This window comes from Dama dama, chromosome 14, assembly GCF_033118175.1.
Source record: "Dama dama isolate Ldn47 chromosome 14, ASM3311817v1, whole genome shotgun sequence".
NCBI lineage: Eukaryota > Metazoa > Chordata > Mammalia > Artiodactyla > Cervidae > Dama > Dama dama.
The window spans coordinates 69,532,090-69,554,007 of record NC_083694.1 but is presented as its reverse complement, the minus strand read 5'-3'; the positions used below and the strand labels follow the sequence as shown (position 1 = coordinate 69,554,007).

General features: G+C 45.2%; 2 protein-coding genes across 3 annotated transcripts in view; one reads left to right on the top strand and one right to left on the bottom strand.

The window, feature by feature from the left end:
* The window catches only part of HSD11B1 (hydroxysteroid 11-beta dehydrogenase 1), a 62,376-nt gene extending 55,541 nt beyond the window's left edge, over positions 1 to 6,835 (top strand). For both annotated transcript variants that reach the window (XM_061161047.1, XM_061161046.1), the window contains exons 6-7: positions 4,461 to 4,604; positions 6,173 to 6,835. In XM_061161047.1, the coding sequence (XP_061017030.1) occupies positions 4,461 to 4,604; positions 6,173 to 6,390 (362 nt within the window). In that variant the 3' untranslated portion in view covers positions 6,391 to 6,835. The remainder of the gene's footprint in view (positions 1 to 4,460; positions 4,605 to 6,172) is intronic.
* Positions 6,836 to 18,798: 11,963 nt separating this feature from the next.
* C14H1orf74 (chromosome 14 C1orf74 homolog) overlaps positions 18,799 to 21,918 on the bottom strand; it is a 32,734-nt gene continuing 29,614 nt past the window's right edge. The window contains exon 3 of the transcript XR_009695860.1: positions 18,799 to 19,335. The gene's annotated coding sequence lies outside the window, so the exon portion shown is untranslated. The remainder of the gene's footprint in view (positions 19,336 to 21,918) is intronic.

The window sequence follows — 21,918 nt, the reverse complement described above, 5'->3', positions numbered from 1 at the left end:
CAGGGGATCTTCCCAACCCAGGGATCAAGCCCACGTTGCAGACAGATTCTTTACCATCTGTGCCACCAGGGAAGCCAAGTTAACTGCCCACCAAAAAATAAAAATCAATACTCTTTGGAAGAATATGACAGAATCCAAAGACTCTAACAATATCAAGCATACAATGAAAAGTCACTGCACATACAAGAATATGATATGTGACCCATATTGAAGAGGAAAGGCAATCAATGGAGATCAGTACTAAAATGACCCAGATTTTAGAATTAGCAGACAAGGATTTTAAAGTAACTGTTATAACAATGGGCTTCCTTAATAGCTCAGTTGGTAAAGAATCCACCTGTAATGCAGGAGACCCCGGGTTGAATCCTGGGTCAGGAAGATCCACTGGAGAAGGGATAGGCTACCCACTCCAGTATTCTTGGGCTTCCCTTGTGGTTCAACTGGTAAAGAATCTGCCTGTAATGCAGGAGACCTGGGTTTGATCCCTGGGTTGGGAAGATCCCCTGGAGAAGGGAAAGGCTACCCACTCCAGTATTCTGGCCTAGACATTCCATGGATTGCATAGTCCATGGGGTCGCAAAGAGTCAGACATGATTGAACAACTTTCACTTTCATTTTTCATTATAACAATGTTCTACGGTCTCAGGACACCTCCACTCTCTCCTCTTACAAAGGGTATAATGAATAAGTTATGCTATCGGGCATACAGACTGAAAACCACAATCACAGGAAACTAACCAATCTGATCACATGGACCACAGCCTTGTCTAACTCAATGAAACTATGAGCCATGCTGTGTAGGGCCACCCAAGATGGACGGGTCATGGTGGAGAGTTCTGACAAAATGCAGTCTACTGGAGAAGGGAATGGCATACCACTTCAGTATCCTGGCCTTGAGAACCCCACGAAAAGTATGAAAAGGCAAAAAGATAGGACACTGAAAGATGAACTCCCCAGGTCGGTAGGTGCCCAATATGCTACTGGAGATCAGTGGAGAAATAACTCCAGAAAGAATGAGGAGATGGAGCCAAAGCAAAAACAACACCAAGTTGTGGATGTGACTTGTGATGGAAGCAAGGTCTGATGCTGTAAAGAGCAATATTGCATAGGAACCTGGAATGTTAGGTCCATGAATCAAGGCAAATTGGAAGTGGTCAAACAGGAGTGGCAAGAGTGAACATTGACATTTTAGGAATCAGCAAACTAAAATAGACTGGAATGGGTGAATTTAACTCAGATGACCATTATATCTACTACTGTGGGCAGGAATCCCTTAGAAGAAATGGAGTAGGAATCATAGTAAACAAAGGAGTCCAAAATGCAGTACTTAGATGCAATCTCAAAAATGACAGAATGATCTCTGTTCATTCCCAAGGCAAACCATTCAATATCACAGTAATCCAAGTCTAAGCCCTGACCAGCAATGCTGAAGAAGCTGAAGTTGAATGGTTCTATGAAGACCTAAAAGACCTTCAAGAACTAACACACAAAAAAGATGTCCTTTTCATTATAGGGGACTGGAATGCAAAAGTAGGAAGTCAAGAAACATGTGGAATAACAGGCAAATTTGGCCTTGGAGTATAGAATGAAGCAGGACAAAGGCTAATAGAGTTTTGCCAAGAGAACACACTGGTCAAAGCAAACGCCCTCTTCCAACAACTCAAGAGAAGACTCTACATATGGATATCACCAGATGGTCAACACCAAAATCAGATTGATTATATTCTTTGCAGCCAAAGGTGGAGAAACTCTATACAGTCAGCAAAAACAAGACCGGGAGCTGACTATGGCTCAGATCATGAACTCCTTATTGCCAAATTCAGACTTAAATTGAAGAAAACCAATTAGAAAACCACTAGACCATTCAGGTATGACCTAAATCAAATCCCTTACGATTATACAGTGGAAGTGATAAATAGATTTAAGGGACTAGATCTGATAGACAGAGTGCCTGATGAACTATGGATGGCGGTTCGTGACATTGTACAGGAGACAGGAATCAAGACCATCCCCAAGAAAAAGAAATGCAAAAAAGCAAAAGGGCTTACAAATAGCTGTGAAAAGAAGAGAAATGAAAGGCAAAGGAGAAAAGGAAAGATATACTCACCTGAATGCAGAGTTCCAAGAATAGCAAGGAGAAATAGGAAAGCCTTCCTCAGTGATCAATGAAAAGAAATAGAGGAAAACAATAGAATGGAAAAGACTAGAGATCTCTTCAAGAAAATTAGAGATACCAAGGGAATATTTCAAGCAAATATGGGCTCAATAAATGACAGAAATGGTATGGACCTAACAGAAGCAGAAGATATTAAGAAGAGGTGGCAAGAATACACAGAAGAACTATACAAAAAAGATCTTCATGACCCAGATAATCACGATGGTGTGATCACTCACCTAGAGCCAGACATCCTGGAATGTGAAGTCAAGTGGGCCTTAGAAGCTCACTATGAACAAAGCTAGTGGAGGTGATGGAATTCCAGTTGAGCTATTTCAAATCCTAAAAGATGATGCTGTGAAAGTGCTGCACTAAATATGCCAGCAAATTTGGAAAACTCAGCAGTGGGCACAGGACTGGAAAAGGTCAGTTTTCATTCCAATCCCCAAGAAAGGCAATGCCAAAGAATGCTCAAACTACCACACAATTGCACTCATCTCACATGCTAGTAAAGTAATGCTCAAAATTCTCCAAGCCAGGCTTCAGTAATACGTGAACCGTGAACTTCCAGATGTTCAAGTTGCTTTTAGAAAAGGCAGAGGAACCAGAGATCAAATTGCCAACATCTGTTGGCTCACCAAAAAAGTGAGAGAGTTCCAGAAAAACATCTATTTCTGCTTTATTGACTACGCCAAAGCCTTTGACTGTGTGGATCACAACAAACTGTGGAAAATTCTGAAAGAGATGGGAATACCAGACCACCTTACCTGTCTCTCTAGAAACCTGTATGCAGGTCAGGAAGCAACAGTTAGAACTGGACTTGGAACAATAGACTGATTCCAAATAGGGAAAGGAGTATGACAAGGCTGTATATTGTCACCCTGCTTATTTAACTTATATGCAGAGTACATCATGAGAAATGCTGGGCTGGATGAAGCACAAGCTGGAATCAAGAGTGCCAGGAGAAATAGCAGTAACCTCGGATATGCAGATCACACCACCCTTATGCAGAAAGTGAAAAAGAACTAAAGAGCCTCTTGGTGAAAGTGAAGGACAAGAGTGAAAAAGTTGACTTAAAGCTCAACATTCAGAAAACTAAGATTATGGCATCCAGTCCCATCACTTCATGGCAAATAGATGGAGAAACAGTGGAAACAGTGTCAGACCTTATTTTGGGGGGATCCCAAATCACTGCAGATGGTGACTGCAGCCATGAAATTAAAAGACACTTTCCTCTTGGAAGAAAAGTTGTGACCAAGCTAGACAGCATATTAAAAAGCAGAGACATTACTTTGCCAACAAAGGTGCATCTAGTCAAGGCTATGGTTTTTTCAGTAGTCACATATGGATGTGAGAGTTGGGCTATAAAGAAAGCTGAGTGCCAAAGAATTGATGTTTTCGAACTGTGGTGTTGGAGAAGACTCTTGAGAGTCCCTTGGACTGAAAGGAGATCCAACCAGTCCATCCTAAAGGAAATCAGTCCTGAATATTCATTGGAAGGACTGATGCTGAAGCTGACACTCCAATGCTTTGGGCACCTGATGGGAAGAACTGACTCCTTGGAAAAAACCCTGATGCTGGTAAAGACTGAAGGCAGGAGGAGAGGGGATGACAGAGGATGAGATGGTTGGATGGCATCACTGACTCAATGGACATGAGTTTGAGTAAACTCCAGGAGTTGGGGATGGACAGGGAGGCCTGGCATGCTGCAGTCTATGGGGTCACAAAGAGTTGGACATGGCTGAGCAACTGAACTGAACTGAACTGATTGGACATATGCCCACATATCCTCCAAAATACTGAGAACTAACTAATAATTAACCAGGCTGATGAAAGTAAGAAAGGTGATTTGGAGTAGAAAATAAAGACAGGAGTTTTCATTCCCCTTGCGTAGAAAGACCAGTGACAGGTCTCTGTGCTGGTAGAGAGCTCTTGCCAAACACTTGCTTTCCAGCGCTCTTGGGTCAAAGGTGGAAGAGTTACCAGGTGTGAAATTGCATGGCTCTTTTGTAATCCTACTTGTTTATCACCCTTACTAAAAATCGAACTAATCCCTTTTCAATGAAAGTTTTCCTGCAGCCCACTCTACACCATATCCCAGTCCATCAAGGGGAGTTTCTTTGATGCCATCATGTTTCTTTCTTTTTGAAATTCAGCACAGCAGGATAATCTCCTTGGGGAGTAGAGAGAAACTAAGGGTAGAAGTACTTCATGGAGGTTACAAAGCCTGCTACAGATAAAGCACAGATCAGCTCTGTCAGAGCTGCAATGGATGACCATGTTAACCCACTTCTGTATCATTTAGGGAAAATAGCTTGTCCACTTATTGCTGGCTATTCTGCAAGCAAGTTTGCTCTGGATGGGTTCTTCTCCTCTCTCAGGATGGAATATGAGGCGACCAAGGTCAATGTGTCAATCACCCTCTGTATTCTTGGCCTCATCGACACAGGTAAGGTCAAGAAATTGGAATAAATGGCCTGCAGATGGACTGTCTATCTTACTATGGTGGGTAAAGAGGGTGCTGAACTCCCTGACGTCATCGTGTGTCAAGCATTGAAAACCAGTGACAGCACTAGACCCCCTTTAATGATGTGTTCTGTCACCTGTGGAGCTTCTGACTGCTCTTTGACCCTTCTCTCCATTCTGACCACCAACTGGGTTGCGTAACAGCATATTCCTCACCTGACCCTATTCTGAACACCATATGTCCCTCATGGAAACTCGATGGCCATTACTTTCCTATGTGGGATTACTAAATATGAGTTTGTTTTCCTTAATATCATATCAATAATAAGTCACAGATGTCACAACTTTGATACGTTGCGCTGAGAGGGACACAGCATCATTTGGAGGGTATTCTTGTCGAAAACACATAATCTCATTCTAATCATGAGAACAACAGGGGAAAAAAACCAAATTGGGGGGCTTTATACAGATCCATTGAACAGAACACTTCCAAAGTGTCAAGGCGATGAGAGACAAGGAAAGAGTAAGGAACTGTCAGAGATCGGAGGGAAAACAAGAAAAAATTACTGCTAAGTGTACTCCTGGATAAGATCCTGGAACATACAAAGGACATTAGTGAAAAAATTAAGTCTGCAGTTTAGTTAGTAATATTGTTCCAATTCTATCATATATATTGTTGATAGTTGTATAATGGTTATGTATGATGTTTTGATTGAAAGATGTAAGGAAAGACTTTGCACAATTTTTAAAACTTTTCTGTAAGTCCAAATGCAAGTTCATCTAAAATATGTGATAGAACTTTAATCATACTTTATTGAAGGGACTTCCCTGGCAGTCCAGTGGTTAAGACTCCACACTTTCACTGCATGGGGCATGGGTTCGATCCCTGATCAGAGAACTAAGATCCTGTACTCTGTACAGCCAAATAAAAAATTTTTTTAAGTTTGAATACATTGAGTAGTAGTTACAGAACAAAAGAGAGAGAAAGACAAAGACACACAGTGAAACAAGAAGGGGCGGAGAAACAGAGAGAAGCTGGGCAAGAAGGACACAAATCCTAGGAGGAGAGAGCAGGTAACAATAGTTTCCCTCCAAGTGAAAGTGGTTGGTGTTGCCAAGGGAGCAAAGGCCTGGATTCCTGTCTGTCTCTTCCTTTTACAAGTCAGTCCTCATTATCACACCTCACTCTGATTTTGCTCATTGACTCTTCCCATCATATGACTTCTATCCTCACTCTGCTCCCCAATATTACTCCCTCACTCCAACCAAAACACCCAAGAGAGGAGTCTGATTCATTCAAATCACTCAACTAGTAACCTCCAGTTGCCCCCACAAATTTCCATCCAGGAAGACAGGGTCCATATGAACACTAAGATTCTCTTTGCCCAATAGGCCCTCAACAAACCCAGTCTTCTCCATGTATTCCCGACAGGGCCCAAACAAGCACTGGCCAACAGCCCCTAAAAGCTAAGCTGCTGGTGTCTGCAGGCCTCCCATCATGTAGACACTACTTGTCTTGGATAACCACACTCTTCCCTTCTTGCTCCACAGACACAGCCATGAAGGCAATTGCTGGGGTATACACTGCGCAAGCATCTCCAAAGGAAGAATGTGCCCTGGAGATTATCAAAGGGGGAGCTCTGCGCCAAGATGAAGTATATTATGACAGTTCCATCTTGACTTCTCTCCTGCTGAGAAATCCAGGGAGGAAGATCATGGAATTTCTCTCCTTGAAGAGATATAATATGGAAAGATTTATAAACAACTAGGCACTTCCTGAGAGCTGGGCATCATAAAGGGAGCTTGGAACAATCCAGCCTGGAATTTATCCGAGCTCCATCATGAAGGTATCTCCCCAGAGAGATAAATGAGTGCCCCCAGGGGACTGCAAATCACACGGCACATCTCACAATTTAAAGGAGACCCTCTAACACTTGTGGAAAGGTGATTATAATGAATGCCATGAGCCAGCAATTGTGAAATTGACAGTAACAATAGATATAATTACAAGATAGTTACATCAAGTTTACCTCAAAGGTAATAAGGCTATAATGTTTAATCAATATTAATTCTGATAAAGGTCACATAAACTTTGTAAATTCATACCTCATGGCTTTAACTTCAGTTCATTCAGTATGATTCCATTAAAAACCATAACCTATACATGTGAGATTTTTAGTGTACATTTCTTATTTTGTGATATGAGCCTCTTATCTGCTTTTGAGTTGAAGAAATCATCCTACTTCATTCAGTGAGCATAGCATCTTCACCATTTTGTATATTTCAGATGCTCTTTATATTATTTCACACTGTTCCTCTGGAAAGGAGAACATCTGAGCATGAATAAACAGAGCAAACCCAGAGAAGTGGAGGCCCCTGTGGTTCTATGAAACCACAGAACCTACATCCGTTCAATGTACTCACAGTGCATCAAGCATCTATAATTTACGTGTGAACACTCAATATTAGAAGTTTGTCAAGGAGAGGTTGGAGTTCAAATCATTCACTCACACATTTAGTCACTCATTCACTCAACAAATATCTATCCAACACTTGCCAGGTATCACTTGACTACAACCAAAGAGGACACTAACAACTCCACAAAGCCCCATATTGGCCAGGTCCTCCAACAGGTGAGAGTGGAAAACTGGATAATTCTAGTAGAGTCAAATGAAAAGGAGATTCTTTACAAAAGTGTGGGCAAGGTTATAGGGAAGTCACAGAGGTAATGTAGCATCTCAGGTTAGTTTTGGCTATTTCCAACCCCAGGCCCGCCATCAGGACAAGAGGAAAGAACTGTTACCAAAGCCCAGAGGGTAAGAAATGCTTGCAGAGTGCCATAACTATGATCCTCAGTTAAAGGATGCCACCAGCCCACCAAGGACCACAAAGGAGGGATCTGGAGAAATAAATACACCTTCCCTCTGATTCCCTGCAGGTATTTTCAATTAAGTGAACAGAGGGGCAAGGTGCAGATTGATATAAACCATACAAGTCAGCATACCCAGGCACACAGCAGGATGGGGAAGGATGGAGAGTGTTTTGGAGGGATAGATGGAATACATCCAGCACAAACTCCACACTCCCAAATGTAGGGTTTCCATGGGAAGTGATGCTGGGACACAACACATGGGCCTGGAGGTGTGGGGTAAGTTTCCTTTTCTGACCTCTTAATCTAAACTGCTGGGCAGCAGGACAAATTGCAGTCCAGTGAGCTGCCAGCCACATGGACAAGGAGCTGGATCTGGAGGGTGAAGATGGCTGGACTTTTCTGAGAGAGAAGACCTCCTTAAGTTATGCCCAGGGAAAGGAAGCAGGAGAAATCTGACCGAGACAGAATTTTCTTGAGTAGAGGTTAAACGTCTTACTATGTGAGGCTTTCTCCAGAATTCAAAAAGCATGATATCAGAAATTAGGTGTGGACTTCCCCAGTACTCCAGTGGTGAAGAATCCATCTGCCAGTGCAGGGGACACAGGTTCAATCCCTGGTCTGGGAAGAGTCCACATGCTCTGGGGCAACTGAGCCCAAGCACTGCAACTACATCTACTACATCTACTGAAGTCTGTGTGCCCAGAGCCTGTGCTTCACAAGAGAAGCCACCGCAGTGAGAAGCCTGAGCACCACAACTAGAGAGTGGCCCCCACTTGCTGAAACTAGAAACATCAAAGATCCAGCACAGCCAAAAATAAATGAATAAACTTAAAAAAAAGAGAGAGAGAGAGAGAAAGAGATGAGGTCTGAGATCTGAAGCCATTGGCACGCTCATCACTTGCTGTCTTCACTAGCCTGGACATTACAATTCCCTCATCTTCAGCGGCATGACTTTACTACTCCAAGCAACTTTTGTCCAGGAAGATAAACGGTACAAGCCAATTTAAAAATGCTCAGTTTTTCAATAGACAGCATCAAAAGGCTATTACTCTTCAAGACTCTTTGGAATCCTCATGTCAGAACTCTGTCTTCGTGATCGGAAATGCTTGCATCATGACCCTTCTCCAGTAATAATCAAACCACCTCACTGAGAGCCCACATGAAACCAGACTCCAACACTTCATAAACACCCCGTTTTGCCCTCACATTCTGAAAGGCTGCAAGTCTCCATCAAGGTAGTACCTCTCTTCACCTGAGTGAGCAATAAACTCAGGTCTCACCAAACAGTGGCTGTATTGTTTCAGAGAGCCCTTCCCAAGGGACCCTCTCAAGAACCCTCCCCCTGCTCCTCACCTGGGTCTCCTGCCCCTCAAATATCTGCCCACTCTCTCCAGAGCCAAGGGCCATGCAGATGACACCACTCTTACAGCAGAAAGCAAAAAGGAATTAAAGAGCTTCTTGATGAGGGTGAAAGAAGAGAGTGAAAAAGTTGGCTTGAAACTCAACATTCAAAAAACAAAGATCATGCCATCCAGTCCCATTACTTCATGCAAATAGATGGGGAAACAGTGGAAACAGTGATAGAAAAGACTTCATTTTCTTGGAGTCCAAAATCACTGTGAATGGTAACTGCAGCCATGAAATTCAAGACGCTGCTCTTTGGGGAAAAAAGCAATGACAAACCTAGACAGCATATTAAAAGTCAGAGACATTATCTGGCCAACAAAGGATCGTATAGTCAAAGCTATGGTTTTTCCAGTAGTCATGTATAGATGTGAGAGCTGGACAATAAAAAAAGCTAAGCACTGAAGAATTGATGCCTTCGAACTATGGTGCTAGAAAAGACTCTTGAGAGCCCTTGGACAGAAAGGAGATCAAACTAGTTGATCCTAAAGGAAATTAACCCTGAATATTCATTAGAAGGACTGATGATGAAGCTGAAACTCCAATTCTTTGGCCACCTGATGCAAAGAGCCAACTCACTGGAAAAGACCCTGATGCTGGGAAAGATTGAAGGCAGGAGGAGAATGGGATGACAAAGGATGAGATGGTTGGGTGGCACCACCAACTCAATGGACATGGGTTTGAGCAAACTCCAGGAGATGGTGATGGACAGGGAAGCCTGATGTGCTGCAGTCCATGGGGTAACAAAGAGTCGGACACAGATGAGCGACTGTACAATAATAGCAACCAGCAGCAAAACAGCTTTTATCATTAGACGAGATCCACATAAAAGGACCTGGCCTGCTTAGCTCAGTTCATAATAAGCTTAAAAATATATCTGCAAGGATGACTGTTTTCACACTGTATGTGGAACCCAGAGGTTCATCGCTCACTCTTCAACCACAATGACATGAAAATTCAGCATTCCTCTGTGGGTTCCAAAAGCAATTAGTATTAGTGAACATGGTCATCTTTTCCCAATGTTTCAGAGGAGGGAAGGAAGGCTGGGTTCACATTCAATGGGAGGGCATCATTTAACTCAAAAGGCCCCTCCAGGCCAGGTCTCTTTCAAAGTGCTTTCTCCTGGCTCTACCTCTTCCCTAACTCTGACCCCAGAGTGCTCAGCTCCCACCCTCCTTCTGCCCTGCCATCTATCATGCAAAGTGGATTCTGACTCTAACTGGAGACCACCCAGCAATATATTTTTAGCAAAAATATTCTTTTACCACAAGGAATTACTGTACTAACTGTTAGTAAAATTTTAAGTCACCAAAAATTACATATGTGGTTAGGGCTAACCCAAACCAAAACACCAAAAACAATTTTAATATCTACCCATAGACTGTCAATGGGCTTCCCAGATGGCTTAGTGGTAAAGAATCCCCCTGCCAATGCAGGAGACTCAGGAGATGGGGGTTCAACCCCTGGGTGAGGAAGGTCCCCTGGAGGAGAGCATGGCATCCCACTCCAGTATTCTTGCTTGGGTAATCCCATGGATAGGGGAGCCTGGTGAGCTACAGTTCATGGGGCTGCAAAGAGTTGGACACGACTGAAGCAAATGAGCATGCAGGCTGTCAATACTATGAAATCACTGCATCAGCGATAACAAAAATGAGGTAGATTTATATGTACTCACCTGGAAGGACCTTCCAGACATACTGTAAGTGTATAAAATGGGTTGCTTACAAATACATATAACATAATTGCACTTATGTTAAAATTATATATATATAACTATAAATATATATATAACTATAAATATATATATATATATACATATATATATATATATATAATGGGGAGGTTTGTGCACATGTATGTGTGAGTATGAGTGTATGGAATGAGGAGGCTAACTTGCATGAAGCACTCTTCTCAGACCTGACAAAATTAGGAATGGCTTCTCTCTGAGGAGCAGACCACGATTCTTGTAATGGCAGTGTTATGGGTTGAGGAGTGCCCCCCCAAAAAAATATAGGTTGAAGCCTTCATCTCTGGTTCCTCACAGAAGCATTTTCACACATGAGTCCTCAGTCTGGGCAGGGTTCCCAGAGGACGGCTCACTTCTGCTTCACTCAGAACAGCTGGGCTGGCTCAAGGGCCAGGAGCTAGAACCATCTGGAGGCTCCATCACACACGAGGCTTATGCCTGAACTGGAAAGACTGACTAGCTGGAGCCTGGAACAGCCGAGGGCTCCTTTGGTGTCCCCAGCTTTCCGTGGCCTCTTCACATGGTCTCTGAGAACAGCAGCTTCAGGGCTGCCCGGACTTCTTACAAGGTGCCTCTGGGCTCCTAAAGCATGTGTCCTGAGAGACAGAGCCGGTGGAAGCTGTATTACCCACGACGACCAACCATAAGCTGGTAGTGAACAGTTACGAAGATCCACCCCACCTCAAGGAGACCAGGCAGGCCCCCAGCCAGACAGACGAGTGTCATGTCACATCGTGAGAAGAGTATGTGGTATGGGACCCATATGGGTGCAGCCACCTTTGTCAGCTCCAAGAGACAAGGAAGGTCATAAGATCTGCTGTTACAGACCCAGAATAGGGGGCTTCCGTGGGCAGCACAAATGGGGCAAGAAGCCAGGCTCACAAGAGCTAAGGCTCTGTAGATTGTCAATAAGATGGGGGCAGGAGGTTGATGAGGAAGAAAAGAGGTGAACACCAAGCTGAGGCGTGATCAGATGACAAATTTACAGCCAAAGTTGGAATGAAAGTAGTTTTGCCTTCAGCCTGAACTTTCAGGGTTCACCTTGGGCCCAAAGACATGAAGGCTTCAGCCTGTGTTCCGTAGAAACCAGCTGCTTCTTCATTCTGCTCAACTTACCACATATCAGACGGCATGGGGAAAGCAAGAGAAGCTATGAGACAATATTAAGGTAGTTAATAAGCTAAACTGTTGGTCTTTCCAAAGGAGTGTTGGTAAAGGCCTAACAACTGACTCTCCAGAAAAGAAAAAAGAAAGAAAGAAAGAACGCCTGATACGTAACATCTGCCTACTTCAGCGATGCAGACACTCTCACCATGGCCAGCCCGAAGCCACCAGCTGACACTCCTGCACGTGTATTAGAAGAGCTGTGCACAGCAGGCTTCAGCACCCACCCTGACCTTCACTTTCCACCTTCCTGACAGAATTAATTATTCTTAAAGGCCCAGCTCAGTGCCTCCCTCCTCTTTCCAGGACTTGAAAGAAACAGAGCAGCTTGTTGCTGTCATTACTGGAGAAGAAGAAGGAACAAGAGCTCACCGAGACAGGGGACACCCACATTCTTCACCTCTCCGGGTGTCAGCATCTTGCGTGAAGTCGTGGCCTGAACCCAAGTGTCCGAGCTCTTTTGAGTCCACCTTCATGTTCCCTAGCACCGCATTCCCTGGAGAGCAATAGAAAAAAAGCCCCAGATGGTGAATACATCAAGGAGAAACAACGAAAAGTCTGGGAAGGGCAGACCAGCCCCTCCAGGAGCCAGACTGCCTCTGCATTTCCAACCATCCATCCTCCTCCTTGTCACTGGGGGGTCCCAAGACAGTTGCTCCACCTTCAGCATCACTCTGTGATTCAGGCCAAAAAAAAAAAAGAAAGAGAGAGATGTGAGAGGCTAAAAGCATGCACCAGCCGAACCTGACCCCTAATAAAGAGCCAATGGGAAAGCTACAGCCAGGACTCCCGCTCGCATCTCACGGGCTAGAGTTATGTCTTGGGAACCACCCCTTCCTTCAAGAGAGGCTGAGAAATGGAATTTTCAGCTAAGCACAGGTCCACCTCAAACAAAAACGGGGTTGTGTTAGGCAAGCACAAGTGTAGATCACAAACGTAAATCACCTCAGAAGCAAGTCTGAGATACAGAGCAGAAGGACACAGCCCCTCAGACGCCAGGCTCCCCACCGCGGTGACAGGCCGGGCCGTCTGCAGGGCCCTAACTATGACTCCTTGTCCTTGGTCAAGAATGTAAGGAAAGGCCCTACACAGCAGGGAGCAGGGAGCCCTGGGCTGGCTCACAGGCAGCGACTCACATCCACGGGGGACAGGCATCCAGCTACTGTTTCTGGAGAGTTCCCTCTCAAGGGCAGGTAAGTCCTTCCTCGCCACCAAGCCTGTCCACGCGGGCTGGACTGTGTGGTCCTTTCTTCTTGGCTGAGTGGCTCTCGGCCAGCATCTCAGACCTCCCCTAGAGTCCACAGCAAGCTCCAGAGATTCTCCAGAGCGGTGGTCTCTGAAAGTTCGGGTCTCACACTTCATCATTAAAACATGATTAGGCATAGGTATGTCTGCTAGATATATAGCTACTATTTATATAATGTATGCAAGGCTATATGTGTGCTAAGTCGCTTCGGTCATGTCCAACTCTTTGTGACCCTAAGGACTGTAGCCCACCAGACTCCTCTCCTCTGTCCATGGGACTCTCCAGGTAAGAATACTGGAGTGGGTTGTCATGCCCTCCTCCAGGGGATCTTCCCGACTCAGGGAAACCCGTGTCCTATGTCTCCTGCACTGGCAGACGGGTTCCTGACCACAGGCACCACCTGGGAAGCCCATTTATATAATGCATGTATGTTATATTTACTAACACAAAACATATGCAAACATAGAAATCTTAAAAAGACAAGATTTAAAAAAAAAAAATAAAGAGAAATTCTAATATTTTTCTCCCGACACCCCAGTAGTCCCTGCAACACTCCCCTCGGGAGACTGCGGTTCTACAGTCGTGTGAGAAGGTTTCCCCGGTGGCTCGGCGGTAAACAGCCCACCTGCCGATGCAGGAGACACAAGTGGTTGGATCTCTGCTTCGGGAAGATTCCACACGCCGCAGAGCAACTAAGCCCATGAGCCACAACTACTGAGCGTGTGCCCTAGAGCCCGAGAACCACAACCTCCGAGCCCACGTGCCGAACTACGGAAGGGCGCGCACCCGACAGCCTGTGCTCCGCAGCCAGAGAGGCCAAGCAGTGAGACCCCGCGGACTACAGCTGAAGAAGGGCTCCCGCAAGTTGCAGCCAAGGACAGCCTGCCCAGCAGTGAGGCCTCAGCACAGCCAAGAATAAATTTTTTTAAAAAATAAAGTTGTGTGAGAGGAAGAAGTCAGCATACGTTAGGCTACTTACCAGCCCTTTGGGACCTGCGTTACAACCTTCCCTCGGCTCAGAGTGAGCTCCCGTTCCTCTCTGAGGATGTTACAGGTTGGGGAGAACCCGTACCCCTCCTTCTGGCCCTACCGGCTGTTCAGGGACTGTGCCAAGAGCCCACATTCTGCTTCATCAGTGCCCAGCCCAGAGGACGCGGACACATGTGCTAATCAAGTCCCAGGAGCTTCCCTTCATTTCTCAAGGGAGGTACGTGAACCAAGCTAACCTGCAACATTAAGGGAAAAGAAAAACAGCCGTGCTCATCACGCGATGTCTCCAGCACGTGCCTGTGTCAGCCTCTCAGCACCTCTGGGTCTCCATCCCACCCAGAGGGTCGCCAGTTCACGAAGGATGCCGGGGGAAGTCAGGACACCCCTTCCCTGCTGTATCCTCCCCTTCTAGTTGTTAGACTTCAACTTCATTAACTTCTCCAGTTGGCAGACTCACAAGTTTCCTAGTTAGAATATGTCTAAATTCTCTAGTTTTTAGATGGGGGTGGGAGGTAGGGATGAGGACAGGGCAAATGTGAAAAGAAGAGGCAGATGAGAAAAAAGAGAAAGAAATGTTAAATAAAAGGTCCTATTTAGGACTTAGAACTACAATGCCCACAGGCAAAAAAAAAAAAAGAGCCAGGAGAAGCAGACCTTGGTCTGCACAGATCCCAGGACGCACAGGGTGAGGATACACTCAGCCAAGAAAGGAGAAGGGAAAACGGATTCCTAAAAAAAATGAAAGGTACTAAATGAGCACCTGCTGAGTGGGGAGGCTTGGGAGATGGGAGTTTCTGGGAAGGAAGCAAAGGAAACAGAAGTCAAAGGGGAGCACACACTGGCTCATGGCACTACCTGGAACCAAAGGGTGGAAACGGGACAAGTCAAAAGACACGCCAGCCAGGACGGAAGCCTAAAGGACCCAAGACATGGCATTGTTGGCGGACCTGGGACTGTTGCGGGGGGGGGGGGGGGGGGGGGGGCGGTGCTTTGGGACCTCTCTCACACTGTTCTTGACCAGCCTGTGGCCCCTGAACTCCAGGTAACAACGTGGATGCAAAGGCTACCCCCATCCCAAAGCAGCAAAGCAGTCCAATCCAGACTTACCCTTTCCACCCGCCTCTCTTTTTGCAGCCAGGGGCGGCAGCGCCACCCAGTGGCTGAGTGAGGGGCGCGGTGGACCACGCGTCACCAGGATTCCTTCCCCCCAGCTCGGGCCCAGGTTCGGCTCAAGGGCAACCACCACTCCTCACCTCATGCCTTACTTGTGCGTCAGCTCTCAGGGCGATTGAGCAGACCCAGCGGAGGCGGAGTGGCAGTCAGCCTCCGGTGGGGCCACCGGGAACCCCGCAGCCTAGGACACCATTGGCCTTCAGCTGTGGGCAGCCGGATCTGTTCAATAGCGACAGCTAGCGGTCATCTTCAAAAGCAAGGTGCTCTGAGCCTCCAGGGGAAAGAAACGTCAAGGTATATACGGGGAAATCAAGACAAGATTCTTGGCTGCGAGCGGAGGCTGGCATATATCCAAAGCCACCCTTGGTTAAAATGGAACTGTAGCACACCAGGCTCCTCTGTCCATGGGGATTCTCCAGGCAGGAATACTGGAGTGGGTTGCCATCTCCTCTTCCAGGGGATCTTCCCAACCCAAGGATCGAACCCAGGTCTCCCCACACTGCAGACAGATTCTTTACCGTCTGAGCCACCAGGGAAACCTAAACTCTTTAAAGGAAGGACCCTGGCCACCTGCCCAGACGCATCTTGGGTCACCTGCTGGACTTTTGATTCCCCTAGGGCACAGAACTGTTGGTTCTCTGAAGGCACCCTGCTAACCCACTGTGCCTATGCCCAGGCCATCTCTTCTGCCCAGAATGAACTTCAGTCTCCCCATAGTCTGCTTAACTCCTGCTCACCCTTTAAGACTCAGCTCAACCATTACCTCCTCTAGGAAAACTTTCCCAACTTCCTCCAGGGCCCACCCCTCAAGGCTGGGATGGGTGCTTTCCCATCCATTTTCCATGCTTCCAAAAGCTTCTGTATTTGTTCTGTATTTGAGTTTATCAACTCTAAATTTACCTTTTTAATTGCCTCATGTAATCCCACGAAGGGACTTACTGTATTTAAGGTGCTGTTGCATCCCTAGTACGGAACACAGACCTTGGCATGTTGTTGTGCTACGTTGTGTGTTTAATCGCTCAGTTGTGTCCAGCTGTTTTGCAACCCTATGGACGGTAGCCCGCCAGGCTCCTCTGTCCATAGCATTTTCCAGGCAAGGATACTGGAGTGGGTTGCCATCTCCTCCTCCAGGGAATCTTCCCAACCCGGGGATGGAACCTGCATCTCCTGTGTATCCTGCATTGCAAGTGGACTCTTTACCTGCTCAACACAGATCTTGGCATGTAAAAGGTATTTAATTAACATTTAAGAACTAAAGGACTCTTAGAACCTAATACTGGGAAAGATTTTAGAGGAAACGAGACCCAAAAAGACAAAGCAACTTTGCATTTCAGGAGGAAGGTATAGATGGATCTAAAAGTCACTTCTTCAGGTTCCAGAGCATTGCTCTTTTCACCACGCCCCTCTGGTTTTTCCTCCTCGGTAACACCCAGCACTGAGCCGGCAAGGTCGCCGCCTCTCAGCAGCCCTCCTGACTTTGCCATCTCCAGCAGTGCCTGGACCCTAGCTCTGCTCCCTCCTGCCCCCTTCCTGCAAACCTTTCTCAGAATGAAGCCACTTCTTCGTGAGCAAACCCACTCCTAGATTGTTATCCTCAAGGAAGTATTTTAAAAGAAGAAAACACATAGATTCATGCATGAAGATGCTCACTGGCAACACTGTAGTAAAAGCTGTAAGTTAGAAATTACCAAAATCTCCATATAGGTAAAATTAAGTTCATCCATATAAATCATATAAATCAACTTATCAATCACATCAAGCGAAACTGAGAGTATCAACACTTTGGGACACACTTTCTTCCTTCCTGTATTAGCAAACACTTCCATATACTTACTACGTTCAGGCATTATTCTACTGTATGAATATTAACACATTTGATTGGGTTCAATAGAGTATAGACGGCAAATGGCCTACCAGACACTTCTCTGGAGGAGCTCTGTGAGATGCCTCAAATATTTTTCTTCCACACAGATTGAAAAGTGAAAGTGTTAGTCACTCAGTCCCGTTTGACTCTCTGCGACCTCATGGACGATAGCCCGCCAGTCTCCTCCGTCCATGGGATCCTCCAGGCAAGAATACTGGAGTGGGTTGCCATGTCCCTCTCCACCACGTAGATTAGGCTAACACATATTCTTAAAAGAGCCCGGTCAGTTGACATGAATGAGTCTGCGTGTTTTTACACGGCCACGTGTAAAACAGCCAGTGGGAAGCAGCTGTGTGACACTGGGGGCTCAGTCTGATGTTCTGTGATGATCTGGATGGGTGGGATGGGGGGTTGGGAGGGAGGTTCAAGAGGGAAGGGGTACAGGTGAACATATGACTGATTCATGGCGTTGCAAGGCAGAAATCAATACAACACTGTAAAGCAGTTATCCTCCAGTTAAAAATAAATTTTTTTAAAAAGCTGCATATTTTAATTTTTGCCATCGTTTCATGGATGGACAGGTGTCACGTGTTTATTAACCTTTTGAAGTTTGATAGTTAACCTTTTGAAAGTTTAAACATTAACCTTTTAATGTTTAATTAGCCTGATTAACCTTTTGATAGCCTTAAACATTTTTCCCGGTAGATATAATTGGAAATTATATCAGATGAAAATTCACTAAAACACTCCTTCATATTCATACAACTGCAGGTACAAGTGAGGAGTCATCGCATCCGTCAATAGGTCACAAGGGCTAAAACAGTAGTGACAGCTAACATTTATTTATGGAGTGCTATGTACGTGTTGGAGTGCTATGGAGGAGAAAATGGCAACCCACTCCAGTGTTCTTGCCTGGAGAATCCCAGGGACGAGGGAGCCTGGGGGGCTGCCGTCTATGGGGTCGCACAGAGCCGGACACGACTGAAGCGACTTAGCAGCAGCAGCATATAAGTGTTAGATCATGTAATCCCTGAATAATCCCATCATTATAGGCATTTTACAGAGAAGGAAGCTGAGACGTAAAGAGGTTGAGTGATTGACCCCACGGAAACAGGCAGTAAAGCGGAAGCCGGGCCGACACCTCAGGCAGCCCTACCCGGGAGCACGTCTGCTGCTCTCTGACCCCAGGCTGCCGTTCAGCGAAAATGCTTCCGAGTGAGCAACAGCCCTGGAGGGGCGGTGTCAGCTGTGATGCATAAAGTAATCTTGTTCCCAAGTTGAACGTTATCCCAGTTCTGAATTTATCATCGCAATTACAGAAAATTATTATAACTCATGTTTTTCTTCCCTTATGTCTATTAAATTGTATTAACCAGTGGTTAATCATTACCCTGAGCAATGCTAGGGAGGCATGGCTACCATTCAATAGTAAGGAAATTATTAAACAGATCGTAGAGCACAAATAACATCATGAAAGATCGCGACAACGCGAAAAGGGAAAAGTATGAAAAAAAGGTAAAAACATGAAAACTAATTTTAATACAGTATCAAGTGGAAAACAAACACATAATTGTAGATTCACGACACAAAATATGTGTTTTTAAAAAACAAAAAAAGATGGGTGCATACAGGCCAAAACTAGAAGGGAATGTGAACAATACGAAATGAATTTGTGTTTGTGTGGTAAGATGAGATCTTTCTTTTAAGGGTTATCAGATTACCACTTTTATAAAACTGAAAAAAAAAGAAAATGAAAGGAAATCGGAATGCTTTCTGACCCTTTTCTCCACCAAGTTGCCTTCATTACTAGTCTTCAGGTTCTTGGAATGCTCTCTGCGGAACAGGCTGACAGCAACCTAACATGTCAGCGCTCTGGTGAGACCAGTCTGGGGTGGTTTTATAGCATCAGCTCAAATATTGTTATGGATGATAGATTGTGCTGAGTATAAAACAGATCAGAAAGGCAAGGGTAGAAATGTGTAAGGTTTATAGAAAAGGCTCTGGAGCATATTATAGCTGGGAATGTGAGAACACCTGTAAAATAATTGGGATCGACTGAAGCTGTGGCCAAAAAGTAATGACAGTTTAAACCAGGAAGGAAAATTGCTGGTTTTAGAAAGAGAATAACACTATTAAATAACCTAGTTTTACCAGAGAGCAAACATCTCTGGAATTACAGCACTGGGGAGCGCGGTTTCTCTTGCTGAGGCTCTCAGAATTCTTGGCTTAAGACAAAGGTACTGGTTCTGGCGACCTAGACAACCGCAAAAAAAACAATACGGAAATGAAGTAAAGTAAGTGAAAGCATGTTTTAAGGAACAGGAGCTTCATATTTCTATTTTATCTTAAATGACTTTAGGTAGCTCAGTAGTTTACATTAAGTAGATTGTTTTTAAACACATAACGTGACTTTCCAGTGATAAACTAGGAGTTCTCAGAGTCTTGTTACTGGACAACTCCCCCTGGAGAGAGGAGGGCAGTGCTTTTTAATTGAGAAAAAGCAGTGCATTTTGAAGTTCAGAACGGGGAATGACATACCTAGGGGGCAAGTCATGGTGATATTTGACTCAGGTATAAGCCTTATTTTGTAGTCTGGCAGGCCCAAGGGGATACAATCTGAAATGGAGTCTAAAGGGAGAAACTAAATTGCTCTGAAGATTAACACAGTTTTTCCGTTTAGTCCAGAGGTTGGTGTCTGGGAGGCCCTTCTTTTCTGGCCAACCTTCCTCTTTGATTTTCTATCTGTCCATTCTAACACACACACACACACACACACACACTATCCTATCCCAGGCTTGAAGCTGCATCCTGTCTGGGCCCTCCTAGGTCAAAGCCAGTGAGATGGTCCTTCTCTGGAGCCTTGGATGAAAAGTAACTTGCTCCCTGCTCAGCGCTGGGACCCACAAGAATGAATCTGCAGTTCGTTGGGTCTTAGGGTTACGCCTTTCAGATTCTCTATACAATAGACGAATCTCATGCCAGTACTGATCATTTCTTACAGCATAACTTGGAGGTTTTATTGCAGAAAAAGGTCCTCTATCAACAATAACAGAAAGCAACCAAAGAGGACTGAGAATTCTGTCCTGCCGTGAACATGAAGCTGTAACTACTGAAGAGAGGAAAGCTTGCAAATGGAGGAGTTAAGAAAATATTTATTTTCTCCTGATGAGTTTAGACTGTATCATCTCTGAGAATGAATGTTTGTCCTTGGGATGTCCATATGGACGTCTAATTAAACAGTTACCAGCTACACACTTGGAAGACTAAAGAGGAAAGTCTGCACTGTGGAGAATTTGAATGCGAGCAGACAAGTATGTCCACAGGACTGATCTCAGGACGTGAAGTTCCAAACTCCCCTCACCACACACCCCAGACACCTTCTGCAAAATGTGGACTGACAAGCCCACCAGGTACTATCCTGTTGAATGTTCATGACCTTATTTGAAAATGAATAACTTAGACTTGAGAAATGCATTGCTGAGAAAATGTCAGAGGGTGCGTAGGGTGCAATTCTGAGGCAAGAACAACTTCTTATGGGCAAGGTTGCCATTTCCCAAAAGATGAATAGGAGATCTTCCAGAAGGGTGGAAGTGGGGAACAAGATTAGAACTAGTAGCTCCGATAGGGGGGACCCTATAGAGGGCTAACTTCTCAGTGCTGTTTCTTGGAGTATGGGAAAAGTCATATTGGCATACAGTTTAAATTTTTCTCTTTCAAAATTGGGATTCCCTTTTGTTACCCCAACCCTATTATAAAATCTGATAGTCCTATACATTCTCATGTGATGTTGTGAAGGGTAAAGCAAAGTGTTTTCCTATCCTGTGTTTACCCCTTCAAGGGAGCCCATAGAAGGCTCAGCATCCATCAAGGAGATCATGTTCCAAAGCTCAGGATTTGACCATCAACAAAGGGACCTGGAAACAGTGAGGAAAAGCACAGAATGCTGGCCAGTAAATGCTAAGTGATAAAATCAACAGGGGCCTGACCTAAATCCTCCTCCTTACTAACCCACACCAGAGGAAGGGAACCCTCGGGCAGAGGCAAGCTAATGATTAGACTGTCTACGTATCAAACTGTTAAACCGTCTGCCTCTGTGCTGTGCTTTGCTTAGTCACATCTGACTCTTTGCGACCCCACGGACAGTAGTCTGCCAGGTTCCTCTGTCCACGGGAGTTCCCAGGCAGGAATACTGGAATCAGTAGCCACTCCCTTCTCCAGGGGATCTTCCCGACCCAGGGATCAAACCCTGGGCTCCTGCATTGCAGGCAGATTCTTTATCATCTGAGCCACTAGGGAAGCCCATCCCATTGCATGCATAGCCCTAAGAGATTTCAATCTTCATACTCATTTCTTTCTGACTTCCAGTGGAACCCAAATAGCTGGCCCACAGGAACTCCTATTGCCATCGTCTGTCCTCTCTTATGTTCTTATGCCCTAAAATCCCAGAACCCTCTCACATTTCTACACCCACAACACTCTCTTATCCTGCCGCCTTGGGCTCCTCAACCCCTCTGTCCTCACTCCCATCTCCATGGGTCAGTCTTCAGGCACAGGATCTCAGGCTGTTGTCTCTCATCCAGAGGAAATGTCGTTTGCCTTCAGTCTCGTTGCTTGAGAATCCATCCTCGGCACATTTCCCTGCCTACTCCTTGTTCTTTTTCCCCTCAGAGAAGGGAGGCAGTAGTAGGGAACCAAGGAGACTGTGACACAGTCCCAACGTGTTAATGATTGTTATCTTATCACAGCTGTTTAAAAGGCTCATTACGTGCCTTGCATGTGAAGTCTTGGACTTCATGGGAGCCACATAAATCATCCATTCAGACACTGAATGGACCAT